Genomic DNA, 23,866 nt, shown 5'->3' with positions numbered 1-23,866 from the left:
AGACTGTTTCAAGGACAGCTTTTTTTCCATCTACGTAACATTGCAAAAATCTGAAACTTTGTCCAAATGTATTCATACTTGTATCACTTCTAGGTTAGACTACTGCAATGCTCTACTTTCCGGCTTCCCAGATAAAACACTAAATAAACTTCAGTTAGTGCTGTCTCTGCCTGGCTGGTTCCCCTCTCTCTCCACTGGGATTCTCTGCCTCAAACCCTATTACAGGGGCTGAGTCACTGGCTTACTGGTGCTCTACCATGCCATCCCTAGGAGGGGTGCGTCACTTGAGTGGGTTGAGTTCATTTAATTTTATATTTCACCAGGTAGGCTAGTTGAGAACAAGTTCTCATTTACAACTGCGACCTGGCCAAGATAAAGCAAAGCAGTGCGACACAAACAACAACAAAGTTACACATGGAATAAACAAGCGTATAGTCAATAACACAATAGAAAAAAAAGAAAGTCTATATACAGTGTGCACAAATGGCGAGGGGTAAGGCAATAAATAGGCCATAGTAGCAGAGTAATTACAATTTAGCAAATTAACACTGGAGTGATATATGAGCAGATGATGATGTGCAAGAAGAAATACTGGTGTACAAAAGAGCAGAAAAGTAAATAAAAACAATATGGGGATAGGGTAAGTAGATTGGGTGGGCTATTTACAGATGGGCTATGTACAGCTGCAGTGATCGGTTAGCTGCTCAGATAACTGATGTTTAAAGTTAGTGAGGGAAATATAAGTCTCCAGCTTCAGTGAATTTTGCAATTCATTCCAGTCATGGGCAGCAGAGAACTGGAAGGAAAGGCGGCCAAAGGAGATGTTGGCTTTGGGGATGACCAGTGAGATATACCTGCTGGAGCGCGTGCTACGGGTGGGTGTTGTTAATGTGACCAGTGAGCTGAGATAAGGCGGAGCTTTACCTAGCATAGACTTGTAGATGACCTGGAGCCAGTGGGTCTGGCGCCGAATATGTAGCGAGGGCCAGCCGACTAGAGCATACAGGTCGCAGTAGTGGGTGGTATAAGGGGCTTTGGTGACAAAACAGATGGCACTGTGATAAACTGCATCCAGTTTGCTGAGTAGAGTATTGGAAGCTATTTTGTAAATGACATCGCCGAAGTCGAAGATCGGTAGGATAGTCAGTTTTACGAGGGTATGTTTGGCAGCGTGAGTGAAGGAGGCTTTGTTGCGAAATAGGAAGCTGATTCTAATTTAATTTTGGATTGGAGATGTTTAATATGAGTCTGGAAGGAGAGTTTACAGTCTAGCCAGACACCTAGGTATTTGTAGTTGTCCACATATTCTAAGTCAGAACCGTCCAGAGTAGTGATGCTGGGACGGGTGGGCGGGCAGCGAACGGTTAAAAAACATGCATTTGGTTTTACTAGCGTTTAAGAGCAGTTGGAGGCCACGGAAGGAGTGTTGTATGTCATTGAAGCTCGTTTGGAGGTTAGTTAACACAGTGTCCAAAGAAGGGTCAGATGTATACAGAATGGTGTCGTCTGCGTAGAGGTGGATCAGGGAATCACCCGCAGCAAGAGCGACATCAGTTGATATATACAGAGAAAAGAGTCAGCCCGAGAATTGACCCCTGTGGTACCCCCATAGAGACTACCAGAGGTCTGGACAACATTTGACACACTGAACTCTGTCTGAGAAGTAGTTGGTGAACCAGGCGAGGTTCACGTGATCTTCCTGTCCGGGTTGCCCCCCCCCCCCCCCCCTTGGGTCGTGCCATGGGGGAGATCTTCATGGGCTATACTTGGCCTTGTCTCAGGATAGTAAGTTGGTGGTCGAAGATATCCCTCTAGTGGTGTGGGGGCTGTGCTTTGGCAAAGTGGGTGGGGTTATTTATATCCTGCCTGTTTGGCCCTGTCCGGGGGTATCGTCGGATGGGACCACAGTGTCTCCCGACCCCTCCTGTCTCAGCCTCCAGTATTTATGCTGCAATAGTTTGTGTCGGGGGGCTAGGGTCAGTCTGTTATATCTGAAGTATTTCTCCTGTCTTATCCGGTGTCCTGTGTGTATTTAAGTATTCTATCTCTTTCTCTCAGAGGACCTAAGCACTAGGACCATGCCTCAAGATTACCTGGCCTGATGACTCCTTGCTGTCCCCAGTCCACCTGGTTGTGCTGCTGCTCCAGTTTCAATGGTTCTGCCTGCGGCTATGGAACCCTGACCTGTTCACCGGACGTGCTACCTTGTCCCAGACCTTCTGTTTTCAACTCTCTAGAGACAGCAGGAGCGGTAGAGATACTCTGAATGATCGGCTATTAAAGGCGACTGACATTTACTCCTGAGGTGCTGACCTGTTGCACCCTCTACAACCAATGTGATTATTATTATTTGACCCTGCTGGTCATCTATGAACATTTGAACATCTTGTCCATGTTCTGTTATAATCCCCATCCAGCACAGCCAGAAGAGGACTGGCCTCCCCTCATAGCCTGGTTCCTCTCTAGGTTTCTTCCTACGTTCCGGCCTTTCTAGGGAGTTTTTCCTAGCCACCATGCTTCTACACCTGCATTGCTTGCTGTTTGGGGTTTTAGGCTGGGTTTCTGTACAGCACTGTGTGACATCAGCTGATGTAAGAAGGGCTTTATACATACATTTGACTGATTGATTGATTGATGCGTTTACCTTTCTCCCTCCCCATATGGATCCTTCCATACATTTAAAATCTACACACAATACTCAATAATGACGAAGAGAAAACAGGTTTAGACATTTTTACAAATGTATAAAAATAAATTAAAAAAAACGTTATTTTCATAAATATTCAGCCCCTTTGCGGTGAGACTCCAAATTGAGCTCAGGTACATCCTGTTTCCATTGATCATCCTTTAGGTGCCAAAAGGCACCTAAAGACTCTCAAACCATTAGAAAAAAGATTCTCTGGTCTGATGGAACCAAGATTGAACTCTTTGGCCTGAATGCCAAGCGTCACGTCTGGAGGGAACCTGGTACCATCCCTACGGTGAAGCATGGTGGTGGAAGCATCATGCTGTGGGGATGTTTTTCAGCAGCAGGGACTGGAAGACTAGTCAGGATCGAGGAAAAGATGAATTGAGCATAGTACAGAGATATCCTTCAAGAAAACCTGCTACAGAGCACTCAGGACCTCAGACTGGGGCAAAGGTTCACCTTCCAACAGGACAACGGCCCTAAGTAAACAGCCTTGACAACGCAGGAGTTGCTTCGGGATGTCCTTGAGTGGCCCGGCTAGAGCCCGGACTTGAACCCGATCGAACATCTCTGGAGAGACCTGAAAAAAAAGCTGTGCAGCAACCCTCCCCATCCAACCTGACAGAGGATCTTCAGAAAATTATTGGAGAAACTCCCCAAACACAGGTGTGCCAAGCTTGTAGCGTCATAACCAATAAGGCACCCTGCTGTAATCGCTACCAAAAGGTGCATTCGACAAAGTACTGAGTAAAGGGTCTGAATACTTACGTAAATGTGATATCAGTTTCTAATTGAATAAATTTGCAAACATTTACAAAAACCAGTTTTTGCTTTGTCATTAAGGGGTATTGTGTTTAGATTGATTAGGAACAATTGTTTGTTACAAAATGTGGAAAAAGTCAAGGGGTCTGAATACTTTCCAAAGGCACTGTATATCACATTTCTATGCCAGGGCCTACATGGCTTTTTATAAATGCATCTTGAAAGATTGGGCATGGGTAACGGATGGCATAAGGGAGGAATCCTGCCCACATGCACTGCACGCTCTCACAGACACTACAAATTAGAGTGTTTTTAATTAATAGTGAGATATAAGATGCAGTGTGGTGCTGTAATCCTGCAGTGAACTTGGAACGAAAAAAAGAAAAAGTGGACTGGTACCATTCGATTACACTCGCTCCCGTCAACCAACTGACATTTGGCCGATAATAGATCTTCCAGAAATTACTAACTTCCATATACCAACACCAATATGCCATGTCCATTATGGTCATTTAGGTACAAACGTAAGGTCTGCTAGGCAGAACTCACCTTGGTGGTGTCATCATGTGACCGTTGGTACCGTTTCCACCGGCACCCATAGATCCCTGTGAGACATGACAAACACAGCTGCCTCTCGTAAACCTGCAGGGGTTGGTGCTTCACCATGCTCCTTCAGTTCTGGCACGCCTCCAGACCTCTAACATCCCATTGACCAAACGGGAAACCTGCATGGGAGAGCAACAAGAAAACAGAAACATCAGTATTGCCTACAATACATTCTAAAAGGAAATATTGTATCCATTAGGACACAAGACCGGTGTAAGGTTGATTGTTGTGGGTATTTCACTGAGGTGACATTTGAATATCAAGTCAGCAAGACAGATGAAATTTGAAAAGCAACATGCCACACGCTTATTTACGCATGGAATGAGAAGAGAAAGATAGTGCCGCTAGAGATGGCAGCTTCGCTTCAAGTCCTTAGGAAACTGTGCATTATTTAGTTTTTCATGTATTATTTCTTACATTGTTAGCCCAGAAGAAATTAAGTGTTATTACATTCAGCCGGGAAGAATTATTGGATATCAGAGAGACGTCAACTTACCAGCACAACGACCAGGGATACAACTTTCCCAAAGCGGATCCTTTGTCTGCACCTCCCAGGGCATTTGAACTGATTACAGAGGCCGACGCAAAACAACACCGTCGAAGGAGTGGTCTTCTAGTGAGCCTTCGGATGCACGTACACCACCCACCGCTTCCAAGTATATTACTCGCTAATGTCCAGTCCCTAGTTAACAAAGTCGACAAAATTAAGGCAAGAGTTGCTTTCCAAAGACATATCCGGGATTGTAACTAGAGGTCAACCGATTATGATTATTCAACGCCGATACCGGCGTCTGCTGTCCCCACATGCTTCAAGATGGCCACCATTGTTCCTGTTCCCAAGAAAGCTAAAGGTAACTGGACTAAATGACTATCGCCCCGTAGCACTCACTTCTGTCATCATGAAGTGCTTTGAGAGACTAGTCAAGGATCACATCACCTCCACCCTAGACCCACTCTACAGATGATGCAATCACCATCACACTGCCCTATCCCATCTGGACAAGAGAAATACCTATGTAAGAATGCTGTTCATTGACTACAGCTCAGCATTCAACACCATAGTACCCTTCACATTCATCATTAAGCTTGAGACCCTGCGTCTCGACCCCGCCCTGTGCAACTGGGTCCTGGACTTCCTGACAGGCCACCCCGAGGTGTTGAAGGTAGGAAACATCTCCACTCCGCTGATCCTCAACACTGGGGCCCCACAAGGGTGCGTTCTCAGCCCCCTCCTTTACTCCCTGTTCACCCACGACTGCGTGGCCATGCACACCTCCAACTCAATCATCAAGTTTGCAGACGACACTACAGTGGTAGGCTTGACTACCAACAACAACGAGACAGCCTACAGGGAGGAGGGCGAGGGCCCTTGGAGTGTGGTGTCAGGAAAATAACCTTACTCAATGTCAGCAAAACAAGAGATGACCGGGGACTTCAGGAAACAGCAAAGGGAGCACCCCCCTATCCACATCGACGGGACAGCAGTGGAGGTGGTGGGAAGTTTTTTGATTCCTCGTGTACATATCACCGACAAACTGAAATGGTCCACGCACACAGACAGTGTAGTGAAGAAGGCGCAACAGCGCCTCTTCAACCTCAGGAGGCTGAACAATTTGGCTTGTCACCTAAAAACCCTCACTAACTTTTACAGGTGCACAATTGAGAGCATCCTGTCGGGCTGTATCACCGACTGGTACGGCAACTGAACCGCCCACAACCGCAGGGCTCTCCAGAGGGTGGTGCGGTCTGCACATCGCATCACCAGGGGCACACTACCTGCTCTCCAGGACACCTACAACACCCGATGTCACAGGAAGGCAAAAAAGATCAAGCACAACCAATCGAGCCACTACCTGTTCACCCCGCTTCCATCCAGAAGGCAAGGTCAGCACAGGTGCATCAAAGCTGGGACAGAAAGATTGAAAAACTCCTGAAAGTCCTCCGGAAAGTAGCAGGAATGAAACTTTCACCTAGCGGTGTATAGGCTCTGTTCAATCGATAAGTGGTTCATAGAGATTACAGTTTCTATGTGAAGGAAACGTATGACATCACGTTTTACCTAACTTTTTAGTAGAGGCCAGGGATTAAATATTGCGGATTCCTTACGATGGGAAATTGGCTAGATTTGCCACAGGAAAATGTATTTTGGGTGGAAGAATCTAGGCGAAATGCCAGGGGAATGGACTCTAAAGGTAACACATTTAAATTAGATGGCCAAACACTCCTTGCAAACTCAGAATGCCTTGTTTGTTTTTTTTTATATCATGAGACATTTTGTGGTTTTATTTTTAAATAGATTTAGGTTTTATGTCGTCTTATTCTGGAATAGAATGGTCGAAAGGGTGGAGGGGTCACGAGGAATTGGTATTGGGGTTACCAAACCTAAAATGAACTTTAAAATGTTTTATGTGGTGTGTTGGTTATGGAGAATCATGGGGTAAGAAGACCAGTGTTAGACTCGGTGGTGAGATAATGTCGCCGTGTCTAAGGGTAGTACATGCTAAATAAAGGATGGGGTGGATTAAAACAAATATTTAATCAATGGAGTAAGGACAGTGAATTTATAATTAACAGGTTTAGTTTATAATTAATACTTTTGGATTGCTGATTAAAATGTTGCATAGTGAATGCTAACGGAATGTGTGTGAACTAAACTTCCGAAAGAGGGGTTTCATTATTTTGATTTGGAAGGTCCCCTGAGATTGAAGGGGGAGAGCAGTTAGTGATATTCGGCAGTTTGAGGTATTAACGTATCTGGATTAGGCCATAAACGAGTTCAAGATAATAAGTGAGGCCGGTTCATGTGTGTTCTGGACCTACGGTTCACCAGCACGCACACACCATTTACTGGTATTGAATGTGCGACAGTGGTGTGTTGATATTGTGGGATTTATTGAATAGGGTCTTTTCAATTCAGTTAAATTGGGAATGCAGAAGGATCGAAATGTTTGAAAGGTATTTAAATGGTTTCTGAAGGACAGGGAAAGAAAACGTAGAGGAAACATTTTAATGGTGTCGAATGGCCTGTATCCTAAAAAATTATTGTGAGGAATGATCAACCTCACTAGAAATTAACAGAATAGGGGGATTTAATTATAAAATGAATGAGAAACACCAATCTCTATCCAAATTGTACCATTACTTTAGGAGATTATTATTTCCGTAGGGAGTTAAAGAGTTGTAATTCTAAGTTGATTAGTTATTCGAATTTGTTTATTTTTGATTTAACATCTTTTTGAATCACGTGTTCGAAAGGGGAAAATTACCAGTTCCCTGAGGTCCTGGTCTTTGTACTTATACATTGGTACAGTGTTCAGTCTGCATATAGAAAGGAAAATGTGAATAAGGTATGACAATTATTTAAAATGGATTGTAATATATGTATTGCTGATTTCATTTGTGTTTTTGTTTTGATACAAATTTTACCAGATTGGATAATGGAGTGTGGATTTCTGCGAGGGGTTAGGGTGCTAACTTCATAATCTGGTAACTCTTCCGAGAAGTCGCCAGTAGAATAAAGGAGCATGGACTAATTTAGAAAAATGGTTTTAGCAGTAACAATATGTTATGCTTTTTGACATTTGTCGTTGAGATAATGTTATGAAGAAAAGGTTAATGTCAAAATCCGTCATATAGTCAATGTTTGTTTGGATTTCCTGAAACAGAAATGAACTAGACTATTGTTATGATCTGTACTTTTTTGAGGTTATCATAGAAGGTGGTCAGATCGTGTCTTAATGCATGGTAGGAATAACTTGACCACAGAGTGTGTGTAAACCTCAAAACCCTCTCTAACCGGCTGAAGAAAGAGCGACAAAGGCGTGCAATGAGAGACAGTGACTTTTACCACTCCTATCTGAGTCCGAGCCATAAACCGGGGCCGGGGTGCTGATAGCGCCTGTGGAGTGAGCGTGGAGAGAGAGAACGGCTCAGGTGAGAGACTGGTGTACGTGGGAGAAACGGAACTATCTACTTGGATATTAAAATCGGGACATTATCAAGGGCCATGAAATGTCACAGGCACCGTTGGGAAAATGAACTGTAAACGATATCTGAAGAAGACACGCTAGAATGATAAGTGTCGGGTGAAGGAAATGGGGGGTGGTGGTATACAACCTGCTAATTATTTAGACTAAGAATGCATTGAGATACTGATATTTTATTACCAGGCCACTTGTGACAGGAAAACAGGGACAAAGGGGGGCTGTAATGAGAAGAGTTATTACCAGCAATAAAAGGTTGTTTATAAATATATGTTCTAACAGGGATGATGTGTGCTAAATTGAGAAGCTGGAATTCGAGTCCTAGACTCAAAGTCAGCACTAAGGACTGCCATTCTACATTTTGGTTGGATAATTTATCAAATGTTTTATTTATGATTGGGATACAGCGAGAGAGAATTGCTACAGAACGATGAGGGGTGGGGGCGCTGCTAAAATGTATTTGGCCGAGAGAGTCTCCAGAAACCTTATCTCTAAGTGTCATCCTGAAGGGAGGTGGTTTGTTAGGGAATCACTGGATGATAGCTTGGGACAACCATGAAAGTTTTTTGTTCTCTTTTGTTTTACCCTGTATTCAGAATTGTACTGTTAAATCGCATCAATGGATGGTGCTAAGTTATTAAACATGTACTTTTTTTTCGCTTTCCTTTTCAAGTCAATATGTTTTTAGGTTTCGTGGAACATACGAACACATTCTCACATCAGTTAGTCAATATACATCATTCCCTCCATTGTTCCAGAGGAGGGAATGATGTATATTGACTAACTGATGTGAGAATGTGTTAGTATGTTTCTAACTGTAGTTCCCAGAGACTGTATATGGTTACAGGAGATAGCTGTCTTCCCTCTTCTATGAGCTAAATGTACACAATATGGGGATGTAGTTGAACATTACACATACTTAGTTCATGGTGAGAGTAGAAGAGATAATGGTGGCATTTCAGACACTATGGTAAACTTTCAGGACACATGTGACTCAGAGTTTTGTTAGGTTGGATATTTTTCCTAAATCATTCATCTTTTTCCCAATTTCTAACAACCAGCAAACATTTGACAGATTACATGCAGGAGTTATTCTCACGGCAGTCATAGTAGCGACAGTAACTGAAGGAGCATAACTAGTAGCGAAGGATGCTATAATGACAGCATGGAACTGGACTACTGCTCAAATGAGGCGTATTGTGAGACTATAGTCATGGGACATGTTAGTAGTAGCAGGGGTTACTTTAGTAGCATTGTTGAAATATCAGTTTATGAGGACTTGTGCCACATGGATTGGTAACTGGTAACTTGGAGACCGATGGGAGTACAGGGGAGGCTATTCAAATGTCACAAATTAGTGATCTTGCCATAGGTGGAGAGTTTTTGTTGTCAGGAAATGACCCATGTGTTGCAGTGTGTATATCCTCAGGTGAAAGCAGAGATAACCAAGGGCACGGGCTGAATTCTGGAGATTGAGTGTACATCAAGAGACACCAAGCGGGGGTGTTGGGACAGCGTTGATTTGGGCCACACACACTACTCCGTACAGTACCTGCAGCGGTAAAGATCGTCATGTCTCTCCTTGGGGGGTGCATAGTTCTCACATGAAGTGAGGTCCAGCAGCATAATGGGTGAGCTTGAAGACACCATGACAGAGGAAACGGAGCAAGCGAGCGAGACTAGATTCCACTGTAAGACATACAGATGGGTTGGTTCTGGGAGCTACTTTAAACATCCTAGTTGGGTTGAGGTTAGCTGCTTTATTGGTTAATGCATCATATCATAGAGGATAGATGTTTGGGTAATTGTACTATGAACAAAATGTTGAAGACATTGACGTGAAAGCATTTACAGTGCTGAGTTACCTCAAGAGGATGTAACATTGATTAGGGATACGCACTTGCATATCAGGTCACGTGCCTATCAGGTGAAATGGAGGAGATGGGGAACAAAGTGAAAATGACATGGCTTGGGAACACCTCTCGGAACCTGGGGCCGAAAGGGGAAGACTGGGCAAAAGCATGAGGAAGCTTTTTACAGAGCTTTCATTTTTGTGGAACCCAGCAGGAAAGTATCCTGGAGGCATAGAGTCAGGTGAAGAGAGAGTGGGAATTGTCATGGTCTCAGACTTTGGTTTTCATGCATAATAATTATGCATAGCTTATCAGATTATTAATGCTGTTATATTTTATGTATTTTTGTTGCTTTCCAAGTCTTGTTCTATTACTCTCTTAGGAACCAGAAGGGGGAAGTGGAGAAACTAAAAGCCGCTCCATCTGACATGGAACAAGACAGCAGATTCAGCTGGAATAGCATTTTGTTGTGTGATGGAGATGGAAATAAAATTGTGTATGACGTGATCATAGTACAGAGGTCATAAGTCTCTGAATTTGTAAACCTCACAGTGAATGTTTATTTATTGTTTGTTCTATTTGTTTGTTTGTTTAATTCATGTTTTATAATCATTGTTTATCCATTTATAAGTAATTTCCAAGTTTATGTAAATTGAACATTAGGACGCTATTGTTCAAGAGGAGGGACTGTTGGATTCGGGATAAACTTTGAACATTGAGATATTAAAGACATGATAGATCAGACGTATAGTATATAAAGGAGTGAGATGTGTAGAAAGACAGAGTGGCTGTGGAATGTGCTGGGTGGACGGCAGGAGATCACAGGATTGCTATAGGGGAGCAGATGGACATCTGTGGATTAAAAGTTGAGTTAGGAGGTCAGGTCAGATCCCCTGAAGGGAGTAATAAGGGTTTATTACCCTCTTCCTGTGGAACCATAAGATGTAAGGATTGGAGAGAAGGAGGAGTGTCCAAAGTGGGGTATATATATATCTATATATAATTGTGATGGTGAGAACATGTTTTTTGGCTGACTTACAGCTGTAACGACACTTTGGGAAGAATTAAACTTGGTTAAGCTTCTCTAGTGTCCGTGATTTATTTACTCTGAAAAATTTGAACCTAACAGATATTAGGTTATGTTGTGGAATTGTTAGATATTACCTGTTAGACGATACCGATATTTAAAGTTTTATCTACAAGAATAAGCATTTCGCTACCCTCGCAATAACATCTGCCAACCATGTGTATGTGACCAATTAAATTTGATTTGACTTCAATACCAACATATTGCACTGAACTAGAAAGACATAAGTGGTCGTTGAATTACAATAAACATATAACTTTTAATTGCATATAACTAACACATTCATTAATTATGGCAGATTGATTTCACTACCCCCTTACAGAAATAGGCCTACAATTGGAATATTGCTCAACTTCAATTCAACAATTCCCCCAGAATTTTAAAGCTTCTTGATGGATCTCTTTAGTTAAATGTCTACCATGGCCTCCCGAGGGGCGCAGTGGTCTAAGGCACTGCATCACAGTGCTAGCTATGCCACTAGAGATTCTGGTTTCGAGTCCAGGCTCTGTCGCAGCTGGCCATGACCGGGAGACCCATGGGGAGGCGCACATAATTGGCCCAGCGCCGTCCGGGTTAGAGGAAGGTTTGGCTGGCAGGGATGTCATTGCCCCATCGCATACTAGCGACTCCTGTGGCGGGCAGGGCGCAGTGCACGTCGCCAGGTGCATGGTGTTTCCTCCGACACATTGGTGCGACTGGCTTCAGGGTTAAGTGGGCATTGTGTCAAGAAGCAGTGTGGCTTGGTTGGGTTGTGTTTCGGAGGACGCACGGCTCTCGACCTTCGCCTCTCGAGTCCATACGGGAGTTGCAGCGATGAGACAAGACTAACTACCAATTGGATACCACTTCATTGGGGAGAAAAAGGGGTTTAAAAAACATCTACCATCAAAGCTAGTGATGCACCGATGACATTTTTGGCCGATACCGATATCCAATATTTTCCTTGCCCCCCAAAAAACGATACCGATATTTAAAGTTTTAGCTGCCTTTTAAGCATTCTAGAACAGTTATATAGTTCACACACACACACACACACACACCAACCTAGCTAATACTTACTCACAAGGATTCCTAAATCATTGCTAAGAATAATGAAAATGACTGCAGTTTCTAATGGTCATTGTTTTCAGACTGGTTGTATTGGTGCTAGCTAGGTACTAAGCTAAAGCTAGCTGCCCCAGAAGTTGCGGTTGAACAAATGATGCTTCATTACCAACGCGGTATAGTAAACACATCGTTCGTGGCCGGTGTTTGCAGACATTTTTTGTACAACTTTGACAGTGATACTGTATCTTTTTTGACACACAAAGACCCAAACGGCGTTCTACAGTATGCATGGCGTGAAGCTAATAGCAGTGACGCTATTACTGTGTAACTCCGGTAGGGCAACATCTGAAAAATAGCGCACTTGGTTATGTGTATTGGTGCTCGCCCAGTCAGCGGAAGCTAGCATCACCCACGACTGAGAACGGTTGACTGTCAAGGGCAATGAATTCTATTATCTTGGCTTTAATGAATTTCGACTGAGTTGTCTCGCTGAAATGTTCTTACTCTTTCAAATAACTGCTCGACTTGACTGCTCGATCCACACAGCAGACATTGTGGGCTAGGTTGGGAATGCTGTGTTACACGTGTAGCGCAAAATTTTACGTGGCGTCATTACATCATGTACCTACAGTTGAAGTCGGAAGTTTACATACACCTTAGCCAAGTACATTTAAACTCAGTTTTTCACAATTCCTGACATTTAATCCTAGTAAAAATTCCCTGTCTTAGGTCAGTTAGGATCACCACTTTATTTTAAGAATGTGACATTTCAGAATAATAGTAGAGAGAATTACTTATTTCAGCTTTTATTTCTTTCATCACATTCCCAGTGGGTCAAAAATGTACATGCACTCAATTAGTATTTGGTAGCATTGCCTTGAAATTGTTTAACTTGGGTCAAACGTTTTGGGTAACCTTCCACAAGCTTCTCACAATAATTTGGGTGAATTTTGGCCCATTCCTCCTGACAGAGCTGGTGTAACTGAGTCAGGTTTGTAGGCCTCCTTGCTCACACACACTTTTTCAGTTCTGCCCACAAATTGTCTATAGGATTGAGGTCAGGGCTTTGTGATGCCCACTCCAATACCTTGACTTTGCTGTCCTTAAGCCATTTTGCCACAACTTTGGAAGTATGCTTGGGGTCATTGTCCATTTGGAAGACCCATTTGCTACCAAGCTTTAACATCCTGACTGATGTCTTGAGATGTTGCTTCAATATAGGCACATCATTTTCCTACCTCATGATGCCATCTATTTTGTGAAGTGCACCAGTCCCTCCTGCAGCAAAACACCCCCACAACATGATGCTGCCACCTCCGTGCTTCACGGACGGGATGGTGTTCTTCGGCTTGCAAGCCTCCCCCTTTTTCCTCCAAACATAACGATGGTCATTATGGCCAAACAGTTTTTGTTTCATCAGACCAGAGGACATTTCTCAAAAAGTACAATCTTTGTCCCCATGTACAGTTGCAAACCGTAGTCTGGCTTTTTTATGGTGGTTTTTGAGCAGTGGCTTCTTCTTTGCTGAGCGGCCTTTCAGGTTATGTCGATATAGGACTCGTTTTACTGAGGATATAGATACTTTTGTACCCGTTTCCTCCAGCATCTTCACAAGGCCCTTTGCTGTTGTTCTGTAATTGATTTGCACTTCTCGCACCAACGTAGGTTCATCTCTAGGAGACAGAACACGTCTCTTTCCTGACCGGTATGACGGCTGCATGGTCCCATGTGTTTATACATGCGTACTATTGTTTGTACAGATGAACGTGGTACCTTCAGACGTTTGGAAATTGCTCCCAAGGATGAACCAGACAACTGTTTTGAGGTCTTGGCTGATTTCTTTTGATTTTCCCATAATGTCAAGCAAAGAGGCACAGAGTTTGAAGGTAGGCCTTGAAATACATCCACAGGTACACCTCTAATTGACTCAAATGATGTCAATTAGCCTAGCAGAAGCTTCTAAAGCCATGACAATTTTCTGGAATTTTCCAAGCTGTTTAAAGGCACAGTCAACTTAGTGTACGTAAACTTCTCACCCACTGGAATTGTGATACAGAGTGAAATAATAAGTGAAATAATAAGTGAAATAATCTGTCTGAAAACAATTGTTGGAAAAATGACTTGTGTCATACACAAAGTAGATGTCCTAACCGACTTGCCAAAACTATAGGTTGTTAACAAGAAATTTGTGGTGAGGTTGAAAACGAGTTTTAATGACTCCCACCTAAGTGTATGTAAACTTCCGACTTCAACTGTACGTTATATAGGAATGCACGTCAGCTTTGACATTGGTTTTGCAAATCGGCGTTAAACTAGACATTGTCGATACTGATGTTGGCATTTTTCGCTAATACCGTCTGTTTCCGATATATTCACCGATATATCGTGCATCCCTAATCAAAGCAAAAAAAAACATGTTCCCAAGTGTCATTGAAGTACCTCAGTAAAAAGAACACAGTACCAGTGGCGGACTGGCCATCTGGCATGACGGGAAAATGCTAGATGGGCTGGTCGATTTTTAGCGCAGTGGGTCTGTCTAACTTGGTTTTATTGCGCAAAATGAGAATTATCTGGCTAGTAATGGAGGCCTCAAGGGGGGAAAAAATTGTCTGGTGTGGGGGCCTCAAGGGTGGATTTTTTAAAAACTTGTGTTAGAAATGCCAGGGCCGATTTCTGGTCCCAATCAGCCCCTACACAGTACAATGACAAGCCCTTTCAGTGCTTTGATACCAAGCCAAGACACAAATTCGAATTGCCATTGTCAAATCCTGGTTCTAATGACAACTGTGGCTGCCTCTTGTGGCTTCCATCGATACCTACAGGGTCAGAGCTAAATTACAATATAGTCATAATTTAAAGGACTGGGCGCACAGAGCGTCTATTGAACATTGCATGGGGGGGGGGGGGGGCTGCACTGGGCAGGCGGGGAAGAAGCCAGTTTTGGCTTGGGTCTACTCTGACTAATCACAGATTAATTACTCAGAGATTGACTGAAAGATCCTGCTGGCTCAGCAGCAACTCATATCAGATGTAATAATAACAATAATGACATTAACATTAAGCCTGGGCCTGGCTGGCTCCATACTGTATGTGTCACAGTCCTCCTGGGGTATGAAGGAACATGCTGATCAAGTTTACTCTGAAAAATGCATGCTGATTACAATCTGAATGTGAAACAATCCAAGATGTTATCAAGAGTGTAAATAATTCATCTGTACACAAGATTACACCCGAGGATGTGAGTTTAAACTGTTAGTAAACATGGCTTGGTGATTAATGAAAATGATTACAAATGGAGATTAGAATGCAATATTATCAGCATGTTTCTCAATTGAAGATTTTGCCTGACTTGCTAGTCCTCCCACTGAGCAGGTTTTAAATTGCAGCTATCCTATGGGCTGTCTTTGTGAGCAGCACTGTGTTTTAGGAGGGATTTGAAATGCATGTTAATTACACTCATCAGCATGCAATCAGGGCGGTGTGAGCTCTGCTGCTCTAGACAGCTGTTTATTTGCATCGTCGGAGGAGGCTGTGCTTCCTGTTATTAGTGGAACTGCAGTGAGGAGGGCAGGGGGCTTGTCAAGACCACCCTGTCATGCATGAGCTGGCCCTGTGGTGCAGCTCCGTGACCAGACCAAAATCAGGCTGAGCCATGTGGTGGAGTAAGACTAGTCCTGGCTGAGGAGCTTCAGGGTGCTGTAGGGTTTAGCTGAGGATCAGACACTGCTGCCTGCCCTGCCTTGCAGCAGCACAGCTATTTGATCACCTGTTTTTTGTCTAAATAAATCACATCAGAGGGGTGGATGGATGCATAACACAAGGACAAACCATGGGCTTATAAAATCTGCTGTGGAAACAAACTGCTGTCCAAAGACTTCCCAACCTCCCAGGCTGCACTGCTTCCATCAGAATCCTTAAGGCTGTAACTAAGTGACTATATGCACTTCGTATCTAAGGAACTGTGGTACTAGTACTTCAAAGGTTTAGTGAGGAATGGATATATTAAAGTGAGTACTGCATAATGAAGTAGTTCCGGCTTCTATTCTTGGGCACTATCATGTGTGTGTGTGTGTATTAATATGGAGAAGAAAGGACTTGGGAGGGTCTTAGTTTCATAGACAGGATGATGACACTGAACTAACCAACTTCAAATATGAGCTCAAGTAAAACATATACACACCTATTCTAGGTCATCCTATTATGTAGTAGGGTTAATAGGCAGCACTCAACTTCACTGTAGTGAATATCTTGGATCATGCCATTCTCTGATAATTATTTGTATTTAGGTTTCTAGTCCAGTCAGGTTTCCAGAGTAGAGATTGATCGTTACAGAATATCCATTGCCCAATGAAGTGGATGGGTATTTTCAAATGGACCAATGGAAAGGCATGACCAATAACAATGGTTGGGCATACTCTTAGACTAGGTGTTCCAGTTCAGCATTAGTTACTAATACATTATACTGCACAGAATGCAGACAATTCGATATTCACAGAAAGATTGTTTGCATTAGATAATGAACAGGCAAAGAGAGAGATGAGTAAAGGTGTAGACCAGTGGTCATCAACCCGGTCGATCACGATCGATGTCGATCTCCAAGGCATTCCTTGTCAATCACCAAACATTTATGTAAAAAAAATAACGATAAAGCCTTGAGTTCCTATTTCTTTTAAATTTGTTTCGCATTGTTGGCGGTAGGTGCACTTGAGTCAGCAGCCCTAGCGCCGGGAAGGCAGTGTTCCCATTTTTAACCATTTCATGTGTCTGATGGTAGAAGTCCGCCTACCCGGCAAGCCCAGAGAGACAATCAATGGCACCTAAAGGCCTAGCGTTGGCCAATCAGATAGATCATCATGTCTGCATAGTTTCCACTAGCCATAGGCTTAGACTGTAAAAGAGACCTTGGTCTCAGTCTTCCTTGTTGAAATAAAATGTATAATAAAAAAAAGCTTTGAACGCACAGCAAAGATTATACTGTGAGATTTCAAAAATGTAAAACCATGTCTAGAGAGAGACTCAACGAATACAGCAAAGAGCTGCTGTTTTTATGAGTAAGTTCATGTTAAGTTGTTACTCAGCATGGTCAACACTTCGTTCAACATTGTTATAAGCCATAAAGTGTGTGATCTCCCTACTTCCACTCACACTACAACCAGCACTTTTTATTTATTTATTTACTTTTTATTTCACCTTTATTTAACCAGGTAGGCTAGTTGAGAACAAGTTCTCATTTACAACTGCGACCTGGCTAAGATTAAGCAAAGCAGTGTGACAGAAACAACAACACAGAGTTACATGGAATAAACAAGTGTACAGTCAACACAATAGAAAAAAAAGAAAGTCTATATACAGTGTGTGAAAATGGCATGAGGTATGGCAATAAATAGGCCATAGTAGCAAAGTAATTACAATTTAGCAGATTAACACCAGAGTGATAGATGAGCAGATGGTGTGTAAGTAGTGATACTGGTGTGCAAAAGAGCAGAAAAGTAAATAAAAACAATATGGGGATGAGGTAGGTAGATTGGGTGGGCTATTTACAGATGGACTATGTACAGCTGCAGCGATCGGTTAGCTGCTCAGATAGCTGATGTTTAAAGTTAATGGGGGAAATGTAATTCTCCAGCTTCAGCTTTTTGCAATTCGTTCCAGTCACTGGCAGCCGAAAACTGGAAGGAAAGGAGTCCAAAGTAGGTGTTGGCTTTGGGGATGACCAGTGAGATATACCTGCTGGAGCGCGTGCTACGGGTGGGTGTTATCGTGACCACTGAGCTGAGAAGGCGGAGCTTTACCTAGCATAGACTTGTAGATGACCTGGAGCCAGTGGGTCTGGCAATGAATATGTAGCGAGGGCCAGCCGACTAGAGCATACAGGTCGCAGTGGTGGGTGGTATAAGGCGCTTTGATAACAAAACGGATGGCACTGTGATAGACTGCATCCAATTTGCTGAGTAGAGTACTGGTAGCTATTTTGTAGATGACATCGAAGTCGAGGATCGGTAGGATAGTCAGTTTTACGAGGGTAAGTTTGGCGGCGTGAGTGAAGGAGGCTTTGTTGCGAAATAGAAAGCCGATTCTAGATTTGATTTTGGATTGGAGATGTTTGATATGAGTCTGGAAGGAGAGTTTACAGTCTAGCCAGACACCTAGGTATTTGTAGTTGTCCACATATTCTAGGTCAGAACCATCCAGAGTAGTGATGCTAGTCGGGCGGGCGGGTGAGGGCAGCGAACGGTTGAAAAGCATGCATTTGGTTTTGCTAGCGTTTAAGAGCAGTTGGAGGCCACGGAAGGAGTGTTGTATGGCATTGAAGCTCGTTTGGAGGTTAGTTAACACAGTGTCTTAAGAAGGGACAGATGTATACAGAATGGTGTCGTCTGCGTAGAGGTGGATCACGGAATCACCCGTAGCAAGAGCGACATCTTTGATATATACAATATATACACTGCAGCTGTAATGAATGACTACAGCAAAGTGTTACGATAAACTGCCGTTGTTATTTTTAGCGGCTTGTCTTTTTTCATATCAAGGAATATTTAACTTTCTCTGGTCATAGGAGTAACATGAATTGGTTAATTTTTTGTATTGATTAATGTTGCATAGGCTTACGTTTTTTAAGTGATGTTTAAAAAAACTGAGGGGTCTCTGCTTGCATTTTGACCCAGAAAAGGTTGGTGACCACTGGTGTAAACCGTGCACCACCTAGATGAAAGCTCACTATGACAAACCATGACCAGGGTTGGGGAGTAACTGATTACATGTAATCTGATTACAAAAAAAACGAACTAATTAGTTACGTTACCAGCAAAAATCATGTAAATCAGATTGCCTTGTATCTATCTTGCATAAAATTAGGATTAACAACTGCTTGTATGAAGTGCTAGACAAGATATGTAATGTAATGGCTGGGCATGTAGACTAAGCCTTCAAGATAAAGACAACAACATGAAAGATGTAGAAATAACTAATGTAAATATAGCCGATGCAGTTTAGACTAGTTGCAGAGCAATCGTGATCTCGTTATCTCCAATGTGATCCAATTGAGTAAAGGCACGACTGAAATGTGTCTAAAGTGCATTTTTCTCACCATTGTTAATTTTCCTGAGCATTATGCAATGGTGACCGATTGCAAGTAAAGAAGCCTGGCAGCATACTGTTAGGAGCGTGGGCTGTCCCAACAAAGTCACACATTGTCTGTTACCGTCTGCTAAACAAGACCAGCTCTTTCTTTACAAAGCCCAACGTTCTCAAAATATTTGTTGCGGACAGCAAATCACGTTGCCTTGAATGCTCTCTGTCCTAATGTCTGAGAAATAAGACAGAAGGGGGAGGAAGGCCCAAATTGTTCATCTCAGATTCTGCTGCCTCATTTCCTCCAATCAAAGAGGCAGGGTAGGAAATGCTTCAGCACTTTTCCCAGGCCAGCAGAGAGAGAGGGGAGAGTGAGACTCCATTAACCACCAAACAGACTAGAAGTAGACTGAGGCCAAGTAGCACAGGCCTTCAGCATGACCAGATGTCAGGCCACAGCCATTGGGCTGGAGTGTTACAGATAACATAGTACAGACACCTCTCAGACTTTCATAGCTTCTCCTCTCAGCAGAGGTAACACACTGGAATTTTTTCTTTGTACCTTTATTTAACTAGGCAAGTCAGTTAAGAACAAATTCTTATTTTCAATGACGGCCTAGGAACAGTGGGTTAACTGCCTGTTCAGGGGCAGAACGACAGATTATTACCTTGTCAGCTCAGGGATTCGCCGTACTAACCACTAGGCTACCTGCCGCCCCAACTAGCTGGAGCTCAAAGACCCATAGGCAGCTAAACTTCACAGGGTCAGTCGGATTCAGATTCCCAAGGCTATTTTAGATGGACTTTGTGCAAACTTAAATCTATAGACAATTGACCATACGCTAAACCCCGCCTCAGAAATTTGGGCAACAAATCACAACGCTCCAATCGAGTCCGACAAGCTCACGTTTGAAATCACATGAAACTGGGAGAAAAAAAAAGAAAAAAGAAAAAGATAAAAAAATCTGCCAATCCTCCATCGTTCAAGCAATGGAAAGGTCAAATGCTTTATTCTAAAAATGTAAAGAGAGTGGGCAACATAGAGAAACAAAATTGTGCAGTTTGAGGCCATGAGGCAGAAAGTGAAAAGGGCGCTAGAGATAGGGGTGGGGGCTAGTGGGTCTGGGCAGATGTGTATGATGTAGTCGTTTGTATGTCTATGTTTTGTATTGTTAATAAAATATAAAATATTATAAATCGCATGAAATGATGAAAAAAACAAGTTATGAATAAATAACTGAACAGTGCACCAGCAGGACTTGCTACTCTGATTCCTGAAATGCAGAGCCTGTTGGGGGTATTTTTCAAATCCAAAATGATACTTTTGTTACATTGTTTGCTAGCTCAGCTGGTTAGCTAGCTCTCAGTCTCATTAACCACCAAGCATTGCTAGCTAGCTACTTAATATACCTTGCTTTTTCAAAATGTAAGTTACCTAGCTAAGTTAGCAATGTTATGAATACAACTCCCATCTGCTGTCGACATCAGGATATGATTTGAAACCTCTAGCTCCAAAAGTGGTTATAGCTTTGATTGCATGCTGACAGTGAATTAAGACCCATTCACATTGTAATGACAGTCCACCACAACATACCCAAGTTTCCCGACTAGCAAGGGGTAGTCTGCATTTAATTTAATTGGGTATTAGAAACACAGTTTTAGATCATTGTGAGGGGATTTCGCCAGTGGTTGAATGGGAAATTGGGCTTCCGGGAAAATGTTGTCCGAGGCCGCAACAGTAATCAAGGGGGACAGGGCTTCGCAAAGGGTCAATTTTCTAGATGGAGCTCCAAGCATGGATTCCCTTTTTGAATTGATAGATTAGTTTGGTCCTTTCATTAGTACCTGACATTCTATCATAAGACCACCTCATTAAAGGATTTTATTGGCTTTAATAAATCTCTCCTCATTGCCATTAAAAACCACAACCATCTCCTTGGAGAATTGAGCTATAGCCATCAAGCATATAGATGAATAGGGGAGGCTTTGGTTAATGAAACGCTCAGTGAAGAGTACATTTTAACAAGCAGGCTGATAGTAATTAGATCACTGACGTTAAAAGAAGCTCAGAGTCTCAGGCAGAGTTGATGAGTCAGTGGAGTGGTGACAGTCAGCCTGTCACTCAGTGTCACATCTGCCCTCTCCTCTCTCCCTCTGTGATTCATCAACACATTTAATTAACAGATGGTTGGTTTTCATTTGGTCAATTGCGAAACGAGTGACTTCCTCCCTCGAGTCACTCTCCCACATGGCTCCAAAAGGCTGACACAGCTCCTCGTCCCACTTGCGCTAAATCACTTGCCAGGAACTGCGGCGCATATTCATGCACCAACACCTCGTGAGCCAGAGAGCTCACCTCAATGCGTCGAGTGGCATGCTACAACTGTCTGTTTAGGTGTGTGGGCTCCAATCTCACTCTGTGCAGGTTTGATAGAGTTCCATGTGCAGTGGGCGGAATTATTGAGTCTCTCCTATTCCAGTCCTGTATTAGACTCCTCAGGCCCAGTGAAGTGCACTGCAGAGTGCATTAGGGAGTAGATATAGTGGAAGTATTCTTGAGAGCCTGCCCACTCCACATCAACCCACTGAGGTACAGAGGCACCAACAAAGTGGTTGATTCATAATAATATCACTCATTTCTTAAGGGAAACTATTCTGCATTTAGGCATCCCATTGGGAAATACAATTTTAACTGTCTATAATGGGACGACATAATGAAATGAGGGGAATCTAAGGCACACTGTGATACTTAGTCATTTAAATAAACAGCAGTTTGAGTGACATAATAGAGAAATCCATTACACAGCCCACCCTCTCACATTTCAAATCCTCTTCCTATTTCAGGGTCAATCATTCTAAGTTAATCCTATTTAGTGAAATGGACTGGGCTGTGTCTGAGAGGGCTGCAAATACAATCATTTCACATGGCTATAGCAGCGGTATGTGAAAGAAATATGATTAGGCCAAGATGCCCAAGACTAAATTAAAATCTTAAAATGCCAAATGTCACATGATTACATTTTCAATTAATTCTCTCAACAGCCTTTTCAGTGTCATATAGGCATCCAATCAAAGGGAATAGTGAGTGGTTTAGAATAGGAGACCTCATGAATGTGATGCACTGTCGTAGATTGCTTACAACAGTAAATGTTCAATATAAAACTCTCAATCATATAGGATATGTGTCCCCCTTCAGTGCCAACTACCTTTTAATGCAGAGCAACAGCAATTTATAATATAGTGGTGAGAAATTTCTCTCAAGGTAGTATATGGCTTCAAACCAGATATGTGAGACGTTGTTCGCCCACATCTACCCCAATGCCATAAGACTGCTGTACAGTTAATTAAACGGCTACCTGGACATATTACCTCAAATCACCAACTACCTTGTACCCCAGTACACTGACTCATTACCGACACTCCTTGTACAGTGGGGCAAAAAAGTATTTAGTCAGCCACCAATTGTGCAAGTTCTCCCACTTAAAAAGATGAGAGAGGCCTGTAATTTTCATCATAGGTACACTTCAACTATGACAGACAAAATAAGAAAAAGAAAATCCAGAAAATCACATTGTAGGATTTTTAATGAATTTATTTGCAAAGTATGGTGGAAAATAAGTATTTGGTCACCTACAAACAAGCACGATTTCTGGCTCTCACAGAGCTGTAACTTCTTCTTTAAGAGGCTCCTCTGTCCTCCACTCGTTACCTGTATTAATGGCACCTGTTTGAACTTGTTATCAGTATAAAAGACACCTGTCCACAACCTCAAACAGTCACACTCCAAACTCCACTATGGCCAAGACCAAAGAGCTGTCAAAGGACACCAGAAACAAAATTGTAGACCTGCACCAGGCTGGGAAGACTGAATCTGCAATAGATAAGCAGCTTGGTTTGAAGAAATCAACTGTGGGAGCAATTATTAGGAAACGGAAGACATACAAGACCACTGATAATCTCCCTCGATCTGGGGCTCCACACAAGATCTCACCCCGTGGGGTTAAAATGATCACAAGAACGGTGAGCAAAAATCCCAGAACCACACGGGGGACCTAGTGAATGACCTGCAGAGAGCTGGGACCAAAGTAACAAAGCCTACCATCAGTAACACACTACGCCGCCAGGGACTCAAATCCTGCAGTGCCAGACGTGTCCCCCTGCTTAAGCCAGTACATGTCCAGGCCCGTCTGAAGTTTGCTAGAGAGCATTTGGATGATCCAGAAGAAGATTGGGAGGATGTCATATGGTCAGATGAAACCAAAATATAACTTTTTGGTAAAAACTCAACTCGTCGTGTTTGGAGGACAAAGAATGCTGAGTTGCATCCAAAGAACACCATACCTACTGTGAAGCATGGGGGTGGAAACATCATGCTTTGGGGCTGTTTTTCTGCAAAGGGACCAGGACGACTGATCCGTGTAAAGGAAAGAATGAATGGGGCCATGTATCGTGAGATTTTGAGTGAAAACCTCCTTCCATCAGCAAGGGCATTGAAGATGAAACCCAAACACACCGCCCGGGCAACGAAGGAGTGGCTTCGTAAGAAGCATTTCAAGGTCCTGGAGTGGCCTAGCCAGTCTCCAGATCTCAACCCCATAGAAAATCTTTGGAGGGAGTTGAAAGTCCGTGTTGCCCAGCAACAGCCCCAAAACATCACTGCTCTTGAGGAGATCTGCATGGAGGAATGGGCCAAAATACCAGCAACAGTGTGTGAAAACTTTGTGAAGACTTACAGAAAACGTTTGACCTCTGTCATTGCCAACAAAGG

At 42.9% G+C, this 23,866-nt stretch overlaps 1 protein-coding gene across 5 annotated transcripts in view; it reads right to left on the bottom strand.

Annotated features, from left to right (window-relative positions):
- LOC139549383 (glycerophosphodiester phosphodiesterase domain-containing protein 5-like) overlaps positions 1-23,866 on the bottom strand; it is a 135,320-nt gene that overhangs the window by 60,090 nt on the left and 51,364 nt on the right. For all 5 annotated transcript variants that reach the window (XR_011669875.1, XR_011669876.1, XM_071359837.1 and 2 more), the window contains exon 2: positions 4,001-4,176. Coding sequence is in view for 3 of the 5 variants with exons in the window: in XM_071359837.1 (XP_071215938.1) it covers positions 4,001-4,117 (117 nt within the window). In the remaining 2 variants the exon portion in view is untranslated. The remainder of the gene's footprint in view (positions 1-4,000; positions 4,177-23,866) is intronic.

The sequence above is a fragment of the Salvelinus alpinus genome, chromosome 22 (assembly GCF_045679555.1).
Source record: "Salvelinus alpinus chromosome 22, SLU_Salpinus.1, whole genome shotgun sequence".
Classification (NCBI taxonomy): domain Eukaryota; kingdom Metazoa; phylum Chordata; class Actinopteri; order Salmoniformes; family Salmonidae; genus Salvelinus; species Salvelinus alpinus.
Note: the sequence above shows the minus strand (reverse complement) of the source record. Positions and strands in the feature narration are given on the sequence as shown.